The sequence below is a fragment of the Acanthopagrus latus genome, chromosome 20 (genome assembly GCF_904848185.1).
Source record: "Acanthopagrus latus isolate v.2019 chromosome 20, fAcaLat1.1, whole genome shotgun sequence".
NCBI classification, from domain to species: Eukaryota; Metazoa; Chordata; class Actinopteri; order Spariformes; family Sparidae; genus Acanthopagrus; species Acanthopagrus latus.
Genome location: NC_051058.1, coordinates 12616400 through 12635073, shown reverse-complemented (window position 1 = coordinate 12635073; position 18674 = coordinate 12616400). Strand labels below are relative to the sequence as shown.

Sequence of the window (18674 nt, the reverse complement as noted above, 5' to 3'; positions counted from 1 at the left end):
ATTTCTTAATTTGACTTTCATGAGAGCAGAGGAGAGAGAGAGAGAGAGAGAGAGAGAGAGAGAGAGAGAGAGAGAGAGAGAGAGAGAGAGAGAGAGAGAGAGAGAGAGAAATTGTAGATTTTTGGGAGGGGATGGAAAACAAGGGAGAGCTAACTGATTCACAACAGTGAGATGACAGGAGAGAGAAAAGGCAGTGAGCGTGGGTGCGTGTGTGGGAGATTGACAATCACTGGGTGACAACGGGGCTACTGAGGTTGGCGGGGCACATGACGATGCAAGTAATTTGAGGTTAAGAGCGCACAGTTGACAAAACTGTTTATTTGAACGCCAATATATGTAAAGTAGAATGAGCTCTGATATAATAAAAAGGGCCGGCTGTGAGCAATGCTGGCAAACACACACTCAGACAGACACCGTGACAGAGAAAGGAAGGCAGTAAACTCCATTTTGCATCAGAGGGCTTAAAGGATTCATCATTTTCCATAGCTGCACACCTCAGAGTTTATAATCTTGCTGATGCCGTGGACAGTTGCTGGAGTATAACACCCAACTGCCTGCCTGCCTGCACTGTACTGGGACTATTTTCCCAACACGATTATTTTTTAAAATAACCGATATTACTAAAATACGACATTAAAATCAATCGACACAGATGGCACATATTTGTTATTCATTATTATTCGTGGCTTGAACACATTGTGCAAGCATGCTGTGGTAGAACGGTGGGTGGTAGAAGGTTGAAAGGCCAGTGCTGTGGAGTCTTTGAGTAAAGTGTGATTTAGGCTTCATTTGATTCTCACTTTCTGCACACTAATCCCTGCCTGTCTTGACAATTGTTCAGCAACACCCGTGATAGATGTGAATACACTGATGTCTGCCAGGGTAAAAACTCTAAACGCTAAACAACAAACTGATCATCTTACCCTGCACCTAAAAAGATACAGATGCCTACAAATCATTCATTCCTCACAATCACTAGTTTGGCTGCAGACAGACTCGTAATGTCTTATCATATTCATGCAAATGTACAGTTCAACCACTGTAACCTGACACATCTTACTATTCATCTGCTGATCCATTCATGAAAACACAGTTTGAGCCAGACCTCCTACTACCACCCAAACCTTAGACTAGTCAATCTGCATTTAGCTATGTTTTTGGTATGGCTAATCCAATCCAAGGTCCAATTTGTGGGAAAGTTGATTCCTCATTCCCTACTGATGCTTCAGGAAGGCGTCAGTATTTGACGAGATTGGGAATGAGACTCAACAATCAACTTTCTTACAAATTGGACCTTTAACTAAGACATTATGTAAATGACAAGACCCAAGGGTGCTTGGCTGAAATGTAATAAAGCAAAGCTAATAGAAAATAGTCTGTTAATGCACTGTTACTAGTAGCTGCACTGCCATGAACAGAAGGAGACCCTTCAGGTTAGGGCGGAACAACATTCAATCAGCCTGTCACTGCAGATTCAGACTTATGGATTCACTGTGGATATGTGACCATACGCGTAGAGAACACAGGATTCAAGCAAGTGGTTGAATCCCGTGCTGGCTTCACATGTGCTTTTTAATTTTGCCATGCATAAACAAAGTACAAGCAGCAGCTGTTTCAATCAACAGGTCAGATTCTCACACTTATTTTTATTTGATATATAAAATGTGAGAAAGGATTCCTGAAATGCGACTCTCATGCTTCTTAGCTGCTCTGAACACTGTATATACCCTGACAGAGCAGATACACATACATCAAACTCCAGCAGCATCTGGCTTGACAGGATTTGGCTTGCTTGACTGTAGTGAGATGGACTTAGCGTGCCACAGCCTGGCTGTGAGAGTGAGTTTCATCTTTTAAGGATAGTTTCATAGCACAAGACAAAATGTGAGTATTGTTACGAGACAGGATTCCACAATTGTTGTTTGCCAAAATCATGATTGAAAATAAAATTTGATTCAACGCCCAGCTCTGCAAACACGAGCTGATTCACAAACCAATGCAATGATACAATACCATACAGTGCATTTGACAACCACAAACTGTTCTGCACCAAAATTTGAGTCTCATCCTACGATGCCCAGTGTCCTTACAGTGGAGCTGGTTTACTGCACCGACTTGTAGGGTCCTCAATCTGTGGCAGTATGATGGATTCACTGGCCAAATAGCCAATTAGGCACTTTGTAGTCTGACACTCTCACAACGGGACATTTAATAATAGGGGGAAACAGTTGCGTGTGTGTGTGCACGCATATGAAGACAACCCAAGGCCTTTCGAGTGATGCTGATTAATGGGCCTGTGTAAGGCAACTACACCCCAATCTTCTCCTCTCCTTTTTCCATTCCTTGCTTTCCTTGTCTCTCTGTGTAGCTCACACCATTCCTCTCTTACACACCTTCTCTCTCTCTCCCTCTCTCTCTCTCTCTCTCCCTCTCTCTCTCCACCCTCTCTTGTTCCAAATATAATGGAGTGTCAAGCAGAAAAATGTCCAAACTACTTTTAGCCATATTCTGGCTTAAAGACCTTTGGGGCACAAAGATAATACACTAATTGTCAAGGTCCAGAAAGGAATTGACAAAGTGCACATGTGCATGCCTGTGAGTGTGAATGTGTCCAGACTCCTTTGTATAAATGTGTAAGAACACACAGCACAACTGTTAAGGTAATAAGGGCCCCCTGAATACCTCTCCAGTCTCTCTCCCTTCCTGATTCTCTCTAACCTCCTCCCTCTTGTTCTTGTGCTGTCATATTGTGTGCAAGGGTGTGTGTGAAAAGGTCAGAGTATTCAAATCAGCATTTTTCCTCCTCAGAGGGACCTTAAACTTTACCTTTTGTTTTAATTGACACATGAGGGAAGGGGGTCAGCGAGGAGGAGGGAGGAGACAAACTTCTTTTTAATGCAAGACTAATAGATGGATGATCAGGAAGGGAGGTGAAGAAGAGAGAAGAAGTCGAGGCTGATAAAAGCTGGAGGAGTGGAAAGGAAAGGAAAATAGGAGGAAGGGCATCTGATGTCTTCATTTGACTTTCATGTGTGAGTGACTGAAGATTTGACTTTTAAAAAAGGACAGAGGAGATGAACATGGAGAGAGGGAGACACACACACAAACACACGCACAGACACACACACACACACACACACACACACACACACACACACACACACACACACACACACACACACACACACACACACACACACACACAGGTGACCTGTGTTCAATTGGGCAAGTCAGAAAGGGCACACACTCCTTTATCATTGCAAAATAGCACTTCCAGTGGACTAAATAAGACATTTTTCAGCCATTTTGGTTTATTCACACCGCATCCACACTAAGCCAGTTAAATCCGGAGATGCAGTTTATGTGTGAAAACAAGATTCATTCACAGCAGTGTTTTTCAGGTCGTTCAAGGGCTCCATCTGCATTGAAATGCTAAAACGATTATGAACGCATTTAAATCTCATCTTCTCGTCTCTTTTTTCGGCAAGAAAATAACACAAAGTACAACACTATTACACCCAAGAAAGTCGGATCATAAACTCTGACAGAGAAAGAAGAGTTGAACCTAATGAAGATCTGAGGATGGGAAATATCACGAAGAAGGTGAATAAAAGTGATTTCCTGGTTGCAGAATATATTTAAGTTCTTTCTCAGATGGCGAATAAGAAAATCACACAGTCCCTCAGCTGATTAAACTTGTCATCTACCCCCTCAAGCTTATTTTACCTCTTACAACAATCAGTGTAAGTGTGTGGTCATGCAGCCCAGTCACATGCCAAAGTTAGTAATAAACCCAACCATTAGAGAATAGCGTCCGAGCATCACGGTATGCATCGCCAAGAAGTGACAACACATGTGTGCAGTAGCCGCAACAGTGAGTCCAAAAAGTCCATATAGCAAGGAGGACAGTGGCTGACTTTGATGGCCCTGTGGTAGATTAAACATGATAAAGACCTTTTCAGTGGGATCATGTTATGGGTTTCTTTAGTCGATGATAAAATAAGACATTTAAGGGTGTAATCTTGAGCTTTGGGAAACACTAATCAACATTTCTCATAATTTTCTGACATTTTACAAACCAAACAAACTGCAATCAGGAATGATATTAATCTTCAGTTGCAGACCTTAATTTTAAGCAATTGGAGGTGAGCAAGACCAAAATTTTCAGGAGGTGCTGAGATAAATAAACCATTTTTTTGAAAATGAGTGAGAGCTGCACGACCCGCAACAACTCCTGTGCCGGTCTACAGCATTGTTTTTTTAAAAAAAGCTCCATTTCTATGACCACAATAAACCATCAAACTGACATTTGAGTTTGTTAAAACATTTAAATCACTGGAAAAACAGTTACTCCTACTTTGTATGTGTGGTATTACAGTATTTCACTGGTCAAGCTACAAGCTCTTCTTCATCATGTCTGTTAAAGCTATAAACAAAAATTTGAAGGCCAGATGAGCCTCATTTGCACCAAAGATCAATCCTTTCCCAAGCATTGATTTTCTCTGACCACCCATTTTCTAAACTGCTTATTCTGTTCAGGTCGCACAAGTAGAGAATCCATAACCCATTTTTCAAAAATATTTATTTATTCAAGTATCCATATTTGTTTAAAAGTTATTGTCCTAAATAGATTTTTGGCTGTTTATTTTGCTGATGCTGGTTATTATGACTGTTATGACTGAATGAGAAGTATTTGCCCAAAAATCACTCAGTTGTTTGTGGCATTTCACTGTGACGGATTTAGTTTCGTCTTTGGCAGGCGCTCAGCTTAATTCCACTGGGGAAGGGAAACAACTCAAGGAAGGAAAAGCAGCTAATATCTGTGCAATTCAGCTCTCTTTCTTACTCCGTCTGGGTGTCCGTCTGAGGCTGTGACCACCAGGGTATAATAATCCAGAGACTCCCTGTCCAGAGGCTTGTCCAGTAGCAAATACCCGGAACTGGAGAAAAGAAAAGAAGACAGAGTCTTGTTAACGTCAGAACGTATGAGGACTAAACACAGCAGAACAGAACACTATGGCGCAATTTACATTGGCTTTCATTCCTAAGACTCCTGCAGTTTTGTGGTAAATTTCAGTTTATAAATCATTGTTTGTAAACCGCACTGATCATTCTCCTGCGGATACTTCCAGACCTTTGTAAGCACTTTATATCCCAACTCAAGGTAGCATGGGGAAACTTAAGAAACCTAAAAAAGTGTTTATTCCTCTTTACATACTTCACTTTGGAATCAGCTTTTCAGACAGTTTGCAGGCACTGATAACCACTGCATTATACCCAAAAGCGTATTTCTACCGTGGTTATGGGTACTTTAGTGATACAGATGACGCCTCGTGCCCATCAGCTCACCCACAAGGATATTATGGAAGGTCCTCTTGGATTCCATTGCGATAATGGCTCAGACACAGAGGCGTCATCAAAAAGACTAATCTTAGTTAAAAGCCTTTTTTTCGAAAAGAAATGATCTGAATCTGAACACTGAATAATCATATATCATTGTTTCTCACTCGTAAATGAAGACTGAACAAAAAAGTCTCATTACATCAGTGTGTGGGTGCACAAGATAGCATCCAACACTGACATGCACGTCATAGTGTAATCACTATGAATGATGAGTACAAAGCAGAAAAACCAGTAACCAGCTCCTCTAATCAATGTTTCAATGTGTCAATTATTACCCTCTAGCCATCTCAGTGATCGGAGACTCCAGCTACTCATCGAACACAATCCAGCAATCAGAAACGTCCAAACAGCAGCAGAGAGATTAAAGTCAGATTTAAAGGCAAATGATTAGTGCATAAGTAAATATAAGTAGGAGCAACCCGCCTGAACCTTCCAATCAATCAAAACCAGCAGAAGTCTTTGAAATCGGCCGTGATTGATTACTTTATTTATTTTTTTTTCCCCCGGTGAAGATTTACATAATGACTGAAGTGATTTTAATTTAAGCTACTTTCATGAATTACAAAGCATCTGAAATGCACATGTTCTCCAAATATTGACAGTAAGTGTGGGCGTGTGTGTGAGGATGCACGAGTAAATGTGCGTGTGAATTTGCAGATGTTAATATGGTCTACGGAGGCAAAAAGATGTGAAGTTCTTAAAAGTCGGTTCATGTATATTCATGGATGATTCAGGAAAAGCAAAGTCTCTGAACGCACTTGCATTGTACCTACTTTTGGGCATGAACGCGCAAACACACATACATAGTCTCATTTACAACAGACATTTTGACGCATTCTCTTCACGTGCTTGCTGCTCAGAAACCAAACATCTGCTACGACATACATGGAGGACCTACAGTAAAGCCCACTGTTTGGGAAGCGACCACTATAATTCAAATTGATTCAAAAAGCTAACGCTGATTAACCTCCTCAAAGCTCACCTCTTGCAGCCTGCTCTGATGCTGCCCATTTTTTCTCCTGTATTAATCTGAATCTTTAAGCCATAAGTGTGTATTCCATCAATGCCAGCCACCCTGCAAAATGGGCCAATACCAGAGCCATCCAGGTGCTCTCCCTATGTGCTTCTAGAGTATTTGACTTTGCCAATTTCCACACAAAACAATGAAAAATCACTCTGCTCATTGCCAATAGGAGCTGCATGGCATGCAGCAGAGATCTTGGCTCTGCGCTAAGTGCCATAATGCTGAAAGCACAGCTGAGGCACAGAAAGATTTCACTGCATATTGGAATGTTTCACAATGTCCGACCAGGCCCTTCAAAAATTCCTAGAATGCAGAAATGAAAGCTGTTCAGTTCATTTTAGTCTTTGCTGCTGCGAATCCCTGCGCTGCAAAAATTCTTCTTTTTTTCTTTCGTTCTGCTTTAAAAAACTTACTGGTCTGTCACTGTTGTTCATCGTTTCCTTCTCAAACATTTTAGCCCTCATCTTTTACTCTTTCCCTGCCCGGCTATCTTATCTATATTTCCATTGCTTTACATTTTTGCTCCCTCTTCTCTATCCTCACAATTCTGCCCCTTCTGTTGCCATTTTCCACCATACTTTCCTTTGTGTTTCCCTTTCCTCATCCCTCTAGAAATGTAGATAGGATCTTTCCCCAGCGTAAGAAATGCATTTTTAATGAGCAATAAATGAATAAATACAACAAAAGCCCTCAGAGTCTTGTGAGTATGAGTATGTGGGAGAAAGTATGGGTGTGTTTATGTGCAGCCCTTGGCATAACCCACGCCCTGAAATGATATAAATTAGGCTTCTTTCAACCAAACACATGTGCACACACAGATTGGACTTCATACACACACTCAGATTCTGAAAGTATTAACTTCAGCAAGTTCGACAGCTCCGTACAAATATGAAGATTAGAATTGTGTATGTTTATGTGTATTTGCATACCTTTGCTGTAGTACAAAATATCCTTCACGGTCTCCACTGTGGATGTTGTAGGTGATGGGGTCCTTCTCACGATCCACCGCCTTGAGTCGGAAACAGAAACAGACACACACATCTTAATTTTCCATCAGCAAAGTTTACCCTTGTAATAGAGCAGTGATGTCTAACCAGGAGAACTTTTATAGATGACAGTGGGTATGCTGAAAGATTGAACAGCTCAGTTAAAGGAAAACATTTTGAATTACAACTGGATTCATGAGAAAAAGCTACATATTGAATCAAGTAGTCGACACAATTAAAAGAGTTTGCTAAAAGTACTGGACACTATTAAAATAGTTAGCTAAAAGTAGTCGACACGATTAAAAAAGTTAGCTAAAAGTAATGGACACTATTAGAATAGTTAGCTAAAAGTAATGGACATGCTATTAAAGTAGCTAGCTAAATGTCATGGACACGCTATTGAAATAGTTAGCTTAAAGTAATGGAGACACTATTAAAAGAGTTAGTTTAAAGTAATGGACAAGGTATTAAAAAAGTTAGCATAAAGTAATGGATAAACCCCTGAAATAGCTACTTAAAAGTGATAATGGTTGATGGTTGAATAGTTAACAGAGATGGCTAAATGTGTTATAATTAACAGTTTACATCTGACAAAAACAAAAAAACACTGGTTTCCTCTGCTGTTGTATGTGTGTACCTGCAGGTTCAGCAGAGTGGCTCCAGTCCTCATCGCTTCACTGATCTCCAGGCTGTACTGTTGCCGGGGGAAACGGGGAGGGCTCTGGTTGTTTGGGGGCAAAACTTCAATATAGACCGTAGTAATGGATGACCTACAGAGGAAAGAGAGAAGAGAATGTGGTGAGGCAGATAGGACGGGCGTAGAGAGCACAAAGACAAACAGCCTGTAACAGAGACGCAGATAAAAAGAGGTATAGCAGAAGTGAAAGAGAAGGATGACAGGTAGCGTTGGAGCTGGAGGGCAGCTATGAGGATAGCGGGTAGAGAAAGAAAACAGTGTCAGGGAGGGTGAGCGGTCTATTATTTAAGGTAAGAGTGGTTGGCCTGTGTTTGTTTCCTGGCGCTTCATGCTGTGTTTAGCTAATCAATATGAACATGGAGGTCAACAACAGTGTGAGACGAAGAGACTGCTGCCTTTGTGCAGAGGGTCACTTTTGACATATCCTGCTGTCGCTTCATTCATATAGTGACTACAGTGTAGTTTTACTGAGAGAAAACACATTGTTCTATTATTGTATTTATACCATCATTTAGCCCGCTGTGCCCTTTATTATATCTTTACAGGGAATAACATTTTTTTCATAGGAGAGAATGAAAAGGGCTTAAAGGCAAATATAGCGGAAGAAAAACAATCACATTGAGGTTCTAATTTATAAAAGGTGATGACAGCAAGTGAAAATGCTTTTGGATTAGTATCTGGCAAATAGATAATAAAATCTCACTTTGAAAAGATTAAGTCTCAGTTACACCCCGTTTACCTCCTCCCTCCGATAAACAGCTTTGTATTTTCATTAAGCTGCATTAAAACTGCCACGTTTTAATCAACACAACACTCATTCCAAAAACAAAAGTGTGTCACTGCAATGACCTACAGTTGACAGAGCCGTTTCTGTAAAACAGCTTGCAGTCTGACAGTTTTTCGTTTTAAATCATTAAGTTTAGTTTATAGATCTACAGTTTTCATCCCTCTGGCAAACTGACTTGCTTACATAATTGTGAGATAACAACACACATCAAGTGCAAATTGAACTAAGACCCAGCTGAAAACAGAGTCGACATCCGCCACACCTACCAATTATTTTAGATAATTGAGTCCACAAATTGTAATCCTGAACAACCCCCTTTGCCAAAAAGACCAAGATGTAAGAGGGCTGGGACTTCAAAATAAAAACTCTGCACTGAGAAAGATCTCAAATTCACTGACACAGGGTTACTTTTTGGGTACAAGGTTTCTCACGGTAGAAACAGGAAATAAATGGGAAAGCGAAGGTGAAACCAATGAAGTGAAGGAAGAACCCACATGTTTACGGCGATAAAAAGGAGAGAACTAAAACAAAAGAAGAGAAGATTTAACCTCCAACCTGTCAGGATTCGACTCAAATCTAAAAAGAAAACATCTTGCAGCTTTTCCGCAAACACATCTAAATGCGCTGTGTGTCATTTCTACCACTCATTCGAAACAAAACAGAAAGACTTGGATCATGGGAGTCGCTGTCTTCAGGATGAATGTCTAAGTGACTCAACCTTTACTACTGTCCTCACTCTATGACTCTCTCCAAGAATTTATAGGGAGAAGCAAACCAAATAATAAATATAAATAAAATTGTGGATTTCTCTTGGTTTGAACATGTTCGAAACATTTGGGATGATGTAATTTCACTACTCAACAAAGTACGTTACTAAGGTTTTGCCTGTCTGAAGACATTTTGATGCTGGATTGGGGGAGGGGGTGTATTTTATTTCATGAACAGAGAGGAGAAGGGAAGATAAGAAAGGAGAAGCACAGAACTCTGGTGAGTGTCTGAATTGGTATGAATCAACCATTAAAAAACAACCACCGCTGCTGATGAAAATCCATCTGGTGGGATTCGGGCAGAAATGTTCACAGACGAGGAAATGCTTTTAAAGTTTTTATTCATGTCGAGTTTAAATCTCGTCCGCGGATTCTCTATCCTAGAAGTAGCAACGGGCAGCTACATGATCTGGCACCAAATTGAAATCCTCCCAAAATCTTAACCACACATATTATATTTAGCATCTCGGCATCAAGATTTGGGATCTCTCTTTGGCAGTACAAGTTTGCATTGACGACAGACAGCAATTATCAGGATGAAAGAGTATCCCATCAATCTTTCTAAAGTGGTGAATAATTAATTGTTTAACTTTGAAGTATAAAGTCCAATATTACATTCTGTTAAATTCAAATTGAATTAAAGCCCGGTTTTGCTCCCACATGACATGAGTGATGTTGGGTTTTTACTAACCCGGAATTCCAGGTTAAGAAACCCCCGGGGATTTACTTGGTGTTCCTACTTGGCGAGTTTCAGCCGGAGAGAGAACGGAGAGATTAGCTCCACTCAAACTGGATCACCGATTGAAAAAAAAAAGGAAAAGAAAAAGCCACAGAACCTCGGGTCTAAACAATAGCCCGCCAAAAAACCTGTTTAAGTTCACAACAATAAATAAATAAATGGATAAAGGCTGGGGAAAACATAAGCCGCCAGACAAGAGTGTAAGCCCAGCGTTTTATTAAAATGATTCAGATGGCATTATTGATGAAAAACCGATGGAGGGGCTGGAGATTATTCAGTGGTTTACCCAGTTCTCCTTCCCTGTTTCAATTCATAAAACTCTCCGAGTACCAATGGAGGCAATTCCTTTTAAACCCTTCTTTATTATTCAATGTGCACAATCCACCGCACAGACATTGTTGCATACAATTCTACTTACTTGTACAGTCCACACAACAATGCGAAACCACACACGTGCAGCACTGAATTCTGGTAGAGAGTCTCTTGGTCTTGAGCGTCTTCTGTCCCTCTTGGCATTAGAGTCACGCCACAGCCTTGCTGCACACACAAATACCATCCTCCTCTCTGGCTATTTAGAGCTGTTTGTGGTCCAGCAAATCATTATTGGGTTAGATGAGTGTTTAGGTGAATGGCTTCGTCGCTGAATGCACTTCGCTTGACTGCGCCCCATTCTGATTTCTCTGAACTCTCGGCATCAAATTGCTGCTCTGAGCATTACTGTGCCAAAAAGAGACGAGGCAAGGTCTACGGTAAATGTTCTTTGAGTTTGTTTTCAGTTGTTTGTCTCATGGGGTTCTGACAAACATGCTTTTTGATCTTTTTTTTTAGATCAACACAGTACTCTACAACAGTCGAGTAACATTCCATGTTTTTGAGCAACCCAAAGCATGTTTTTTATGCTTCAAGTGTATTTTCTTTTCAGCGTACTTCACTGTTCATTAGGCTGCGAGTGTTGTTGTCAGTGGACAGCTGCGGTGTTTATCTGCTACATCCACTGAAAGGGAAGTTTAATTAAAAATGCTCACTTGAACATATTTGATACGGTGTTCATGAGTGTGTTTTACCTGAGGCGTAGACTTGAACGTGAGCTGGATTCAAGTCGCTAGTGCTCGGCGCCAGCGCGTCACTTAGTAGCACGTTACAGCGATGTAATTTGGTGAGAAATGAAAGAGAACATAGTGGGTACAAGCTGACAAGGCTGCCAAATGTCTACTGCAGTTAGATTGACACCACAAAATATTTTCAAAAAGACAGCTAGGGGGGAGGTTTCCAGCCTTTTCGGTCCCACCCAAAAGCCTACTTCTCATTGGAAGTTGGACAATCTCCTTATTTGAATGTGGCGACCAAAAGACTTACTTAAAGCCACATGGTTGCAGCAGGTAATCAACATGGATAATGATGAACTAGCTGTAGTCCTAAAGATAACATTATTACGTAATAATAGATTATACTGTAGACTGGCTGCTTTTTCAACCATTTAGTTTCATTTTCTGCTGTGACGTGAGTGCGTGGAAGAAAAGGAGTCATTTAAATGTTCCTTTACCAGCATTAGACAAAAGTAACAAAAGTAAATTATGTTATTATTAATGTGTATTGGGTGACACATTACATTTTGAAAGTGACTTGCCACTGCTTACGATATGCAAAACCACCACCTCCACATTGTACGCAACGCCTCTCAGGGTACAGAGCAAATTATCTCTTTATCTTTGTCCCTATTTAGCTATTTATCCAACATCTTATCCCGTCTCATTTGTTCTCTCTGGTGGTGCCCCCCTTTTCTTTCCTACCCCTACAGTTTGATGAAAGTATAAATGAGACCCGCGAGCATAAACTGTTTTCAGTATTCCGCGGTGCATCTATCTAGGCCATGGAAAGGCACTTTTAATCTGAGTTTCTCTAGGGTTCTTCAATGGGTTCCAGCCCCCCCCCCCCCTTTTTACAGGGAGATGTATTACAGGCTGAGATCCAGTAGTGGCATTAAAAAAAATGGCTGTCACTCACATCTTGTTGGTGCCCACCAGCGGAGGGGGGACACGCCGCTCGTGTTGGGTCCTGACCCATGGTTTTAATAAATCGGGGAGCAGAGATAGATATTGATTTGTTATGCGGGTTATGTTTTCAGCAGAGATAAACAGGGGGTCTGGGGAAATTTGGGGACAATCTGTCAGCCAATCACTGGAACCACCTCAATCTGCAGTGGTTCACATTCTGTATTGATTTGGCAGCCACGTAGCTGGAGCCGGGCACCAAAGCGGGGAGATGATTCTGGCTTTTATGATGACTTACAAACATTGTTGGAGGGAGGGAGCGATGCAAGGCCGTCGTGACAAATAAAAACATTTTGATACAGATAGAAGTGAGCTGTGATAACACTTTGTTCTAAAGTTAGTATGTGTTTGATGAAACTGGATTGATTTATTAAAAACACAGTAGATGGATTCAGTTTGAATACATTCGAGCACAGCCGAGAAAATTTAATTTGTGTTGTTTCGCCAAACTTTTATTTTTGAGTGCCTGAGATGCTGAAAGGGATTTTAGAGCATTTAGTCATTAATTTTCAGTAGATATGTTCCAAGCTGAAGGGTTTTGTGGCTGATCCTGGCATATTTCAATCGATCGGTATCAGCTGAATCTAAGCCAATTAAAATTCAGTGCTTTCTCTGCTGAACTGTGTTTCAACCAACTCATCCTTTTCCTGCTCTAGTTCACCAGAGACAGGCTCTACACAATGAGCCGACATGCTGAGGTTGGCAAAAATGCACAGATTCACTTAAAAGAGCTCCATGTAACAATATGTTGCAATTCATAGGTATTAATCATTTTTGTATTGGTCGTATGTAGGCAGAGTGTGACGTGATGTGAAAAATTGGACCTTCACCCTCTCTCTTTCAGTTGACTATACAAGCCTGTGGACGAGTTGCTGAAGTAGTTTAACGCTGCTGCACTGTGGATTTTGTTGTGAAACACAATGGGTTCGGGTTGGATTTTCTGCAACAGTCCAAAGAAAGTGGCTTTACCCCAGACCTCACTTGGGACTTGATGATCTTGTCTTGTGACTTAACTTTGGAATTGATTCAGGTCTTATTGGTTTTGGCTTCGCACTTGACCTTGGACTTGCTGGTCTGGACTTGGTCTTGATTTTGGACCTCACATGGGACCTGTAATGTGACTTGAGACTTGTCAATCTCAGCATGGGACTTGTTTCTACCTGGTGTGCCTCAGTACCTCTCTCTGCTCTTTCAGCAGAGGGCAACAGTTGCTGAAGTTAGTTTCAAAATGGTGTCCGCTGACAAAAAGTTGCTTCCAGCACAACGCAGAAGTTCCAAAGAGCCGCTTTGGACACAAATGTAGGACACAAAATGTTCAGGTGGCAGCTTGGCATTTTAGTCAGCGCTGCTCCAGTCACCAGTGGCGGATTTCACCAGCCAGGACCTCCAGTATTTGGATCAAGTAGATTGTAAAGAAGTTAGAGTAAGTGAAGGCCGTTATCTCAGTGAGTTAGTCAACATTTTTAAAAGGGGTAAAAGTAAGTAATGGATTACACGAACTGTGGATACTCAACTCGACTGCGATCACGACTTTTCCTCATTTTTACTATTTTCTACCACGGACATTGAACGCCTTCAAAATGAGCAAATGTATCCAAATGAAACATAATTTTAATTACATTTTAAAAGCACCAGAGCACATCAAGCTCACAGTCAGCCGCCGGGCAACATTTTACCATTACTGAGCATCTGTGGCCGGCCACCCCCCTAGCTTTTTCTGGTGTGTTCAGCACCCTGCGAACTAGCTGGCCTTCACTGGTGGCAGTTCAATCAAATTAATCTGTTTAATCAGGGTGAATGCAGTCGGTCGGGGGTCTTGGCTTGCTGTTCAGCTCCGACAAAGCTAGTAAATTCACACAAGTGCAGTTAATCCTTTTTTTCCCCTCCCACATCCAGCATATCGCTAACAGCAATGCTTCCATAATGTGCAAAGTTTTTATATATCTTTAAGACACACTGTTACATTTCTCAAAACATGTACCAAAACAATTCAAGTGGATTCACAAGTGATATTTCTTCACTGCTCTTTTTAGGACAAGAAATACAGATGACTGTGTTACTGCCGTTGTTTCTTTTTGCTTTTCTCTCTTGTCTATCTTTACCGTTGTCATTTTCCTGTGAAACTGTTGTTCCTGTGTTCGTTTTGCTGTACCTCTATACCACTTCACAAAATCAATAAACAAAATATGGATGACTGACCCATTGGCTGTAGTTTTTACAGTGTGTTCAACATACAGCTTTTAAAAGCAGTCACAATGCTTTTTGAAGAAGTTTTTCGCGATTTCACCCATCAAAGTCTGTTTACAGGTTTTGTTGAGGACTACTGTGTATGCGAAAAATACGTTGTGTGAAGCCTTTTGAGGCTCCAGAGGAGCAACAAAAAAAAGGCTTCTGCTCAATTGCCTGAAGTCATGGTTAAAGCTGAAGGCGACGAGTCTGAAAATGTAAAAAAAAAAAAAAAAAAAATCTGGTGGTGAAGAAAGAATTGAGCTGCTACCAACTCCTCATCTCTGCTTGAAGTGGCTCAAGGCTACTATACCTGATACTAGCATGACATGGTGAAGTGGTTTTGATGAGGAAGGAGGAAGGAAGAAGGATGCATTGCATTAAAAAACAAAGTTTTCTAGATAAATCATCAATCCTTAGTACAACAATGTACAAAGGAGGACTCTTTTAATCAATCTAACCATGTCAGCAGAGGTTCTTTAGCGGCTGCTTTGTGTGTCGCTGTTGAAACACGTTCATATTGTTCTATATTCTAAAAGTGAAACAGCTGCAAGGTGGTTTGATTAAAGGGTTTTTTTTCATCAGGAGACTGATGAACAGAAATCTCCACCGTTGTTCCCCGACAGCTCAGATTAATCATTAAACTATTCAGTGACTTCCTCAAGTGTGTTTGGATAGAAACACATCAATAGCAACAAGCCTAACCAACCTAAGAGTGATCATTACCACAGTATTGCACTGCGCCTTTTCCCTCTTCTTCAAAGTTAAAAAATCTTCATCAAATAGTCCTTAGTGTCAGTGCCCAAGTGCTGCTTTTGTTCTATGCTTCTTGTCCTTTCCGCAAGGACACAGTGCAGAGAGAATTTTTTTATCCCTTTTGTTGAGATAAGTGCAAAACAAAAAGAACTACACCTGAGTGTGATGTGAGTATCAGGAAAACAATAGGCATAGTAGCAGCTCAGACCGTATGGCTTCACATTTTTATTGATGCCAATTTCTCACATGTTGTTGTTTAAAGAGACTCCTCACCGTGTTTCTATATAAGATGATATGGTAGAGGAAACTAAAAAAAAAAAAAAAAAAAAAAGGAAAAAATTGAACATGAAAAGCGGTACAACATACATCAAAAAGCCTTTTGATGTATACTTTCCCTCCTTTCGCAAACCTGCAAAAGCGAATGTCATGTTCCATGCACCGATTCCCTGTTTTATGATGTCTTTAGAGTCAAGGTGAAATGCGGTAAAAACAAGACAACGCTACACGGTCTGCCATACGTTTGATTTGACCTGGACAAATTAATAATGACTAAATTATTTAAAGATTATAACATTAGTCACTGTTTATGTGGTTTTGAGGTCTTTTACAAAAAAAGGTAAAAGTGTGCTTAATTTTTATAATCTGAGCCCGGTGTGCGTTGCTCAGTGGCTAGATTGCATTGTGGGTAATGTGGGTAACCAGGTTTTGAAAAAGGATAAGCAATGCACAGAATAAAATAAAGTAATATTTCTGGTATTGCTGTATTGACTTTGATCTTTGCCTTGTCAAGCTGTCCATTGTGAGCCCCACAGTGCTGTTGGAGCAGACTGCTTTCAAAACTGGTGCCTCCGTTACCCAGAATGCATCTTAGACATTAGAGTCACGAACCATGGCGATATAGGTGCTTGCTCTCTCTGACCATGATCTCCTTTTGAGTTTAGTTTTGGACCTTCAAGAGAAAAAGTTTGGGCACTCTGGTTCTAAAACAAATCAAACTCTTTGCCCGCTAAATCAATCAGTGAAGCAAATGTAGATTGACTGTGTTCTAGAGAGTGAACCACTCGATGGCTGTATTCGCTTCTGCTCTAAGATATTGCACAGTAATCGCTAAAACTAAAAAAATTTCACAAGTGAACTGCTGTCCGCCAGACTTGAGCTACCTAATCAATACGCACAGTGTTTACAAAATATAAGGAGCAGCTGCATTTACCACGAAACAACCCCTGTGTTGAGGAATAGGCAGCTTGAGTTTGTGAGGTAGTGAAAGTTATGGCTCTTTATTGATTGAATCAGCGACGGAGAGATGAAATGCAGGAGATGGAAAACAGTAGACGGGGAGAATCGAGTCAGTCCTCATCCTTTCGGAGTGCATTACCTCTAGTTTCTCTTATCATCTTGAATTTATTCTAGATTGCTGTGTGCGCGCTTGCATTTGCTGAAACTGTTCCTTCCTTGACCTGCAAACAGTATAATTTCCTGTCCAATTCTCAGCAGGATGATAACTGGTGAGGAGCCCTTTCATTACCTTTTGATTCTGCATTACTCCTCTTTCTTTTTTCTCATTCCTGTCTTACACTTATACTCACTTTTTTTTTTTTATCTCTTAGACTTCTTTCCTGTCATTATCCAATACAAACCTTTAAATCATATATTTCTAAAAAAGTGAAATTGGCACACCTGAAAAGGGGTGGAAAAGACGGAGAGAAAGTCAGGGAAAGATAAACATGGAGGGAGTGGTGGAAAGTGCTTCAGAGGGTCTGACAAAGGGTGTGAAAGCTCAAGTTGATGACCTTTTCGAGGTTCCAGACAGACATGAGGAAAAAAAAAACTGATGAGCAGACAGAGAGAATTCCTTACCGCCTATGAGGTACAGGCCCGTTGTCTATGGCTTCTACGGTCAAAGCGTAGCTCCGTCCAACAGTGAGTTCAACACCTGGTGCCACGGTGATGACCCCCGTGCTGTGAAGACAGATCATTCAGTCTGTTATGTTCTGTTCTGCATGACTATGACCGCTTTTATTCAAATGACTCAAGTGAAGGCGAAGAGCATAGCATGTTAATGTCTATAAAACAATTTTCAACACTGCGCTTCCTCAGAAAATCTTCCACTGAACCACAGTGACCTTTTATGTCTACAGCACTTACTGCTCATCATCATAGTTTTAAAACTGGGAGACAGAGTTATGGGTGCTTTCAAATCCTCTACAAGTTACTTTTGATACCATCATTATTTCCCCACTTGTACAATGTAGTGTGACGTATATCTGTTCTATGAACTGTGCGTCATTTTACTTTTGGTGCCAACTCATTTATAGATTTCTCAGTCCTTCTTCATCCATTACTTAGTGGAAATACTTGACTTTTCAACTTGTTTTGTAAATATTGTTAAAAGCTTTTGTTTATGTGTCTAAGATTTGTTTTTTTTTAATCATATAACATTGAAATATCATAAAAGAAATTAGCTAAAGTCTCCTCTTAAACCAAGTTCCTGGTTTCCCCTGTGCTTTTGCTAAGCTAACTGGCATTAGCTTCATGTTTAGCTTCAGACATGAGTGTCTTATTTACTAACATTCTGCAAAAACCAAGCATACTTTCCAACATGTCCTCACTTCGAATACAAATCTAAATAATAAAAACAGACTGCCAGTGATATACTTACCTGTTGCTGATGAGAAAATGTCCTTGGTCACCGGCTAAGATCCGATATGTAACCTGACCGTTGGGACCTGCATCATAGTCAACTGCTGACAGCTAGGAAGAGACAAACACACAGAAACAACACTGTATTCTAAAAACCATAAACGCAATTTGTACTTTGAGTTGAAATACCACGCGTCTCAAAAAAAGTGCCATTGTGTTTGACAGTGTGTACCTGTAACACAGTTTCTCCAGGCGCCATATTAGTAAAAAGATTAACGTTGTAAGAGACGTTAGCAAAAGTAGGAGTGTTGTCGTTAGCGTCCAGCACCGTAACCGTCACGCTAACCGGAATGCTCTCCTGGACGCCGTCGGATGCTAGGAGCTGAAAGACAGAGACGCACAGAGAGAAGATACAAAAATGATTCATGCTGTATTCTTCTGAAAACAATAGGACGTTCTCAGCCAAGCAACTAAAAGCTTCCTTTAGACGGTGGGTGGACTGTGTACTCGGGATCTCCTTGACATCTCAATAGTGTCTGTTTGTTTCCTTCTTTACTTTGAGGTCGAGCTGTTCTTGTTGCTTTTTATTTTCCTCTAC

At 40.7% G+C, this 18674-nt stretch overlaps 1 protein-coding gene across 16 annotated transcripts in view; it reads right to left on the bottom strand.

Moving 5' to 3' along the window:
* Nucleotides 1-18674, bottom strand: part of LOC119009836 (protocadherin-15-like) — a 201995-nt gene that overhangs the window by 88704 nt on the left and 94617 nt on the right. For all 16 annotated transcript variants that reach the window (XM_037081506.1, XM_037081507.1, XM_037081501.1 and 13 more), the window contains 6 exons: nucleotides 18309-18458; nucleotides 18096-18187; nucleotides 17294-17395; nucleotides 8051-8183; nucleotides 7357-7436; nucleotides 4847-4940 (listed from right to left, as the gene is read on the bottom strand). In XM_037081506.1, the coding sequence (XP_036937401.1) occupies nucleotides 4847-4940; nucleotides 7357-7436; nucleotides 8051-8183; nucleotides 17294-17395; nucleotides 18096-18187; nucleotides 18309-18458 (651 nt within the window). The remainder of the gene's footprint in view (nucleotides 1-4846; nucleotides 4941-7356; nucleotides 7437-8050; nucleotides 8184-17293; nucleotides 17396-18095; nucleotides 18188-18308; nucleotides 18459-18674) is intronic.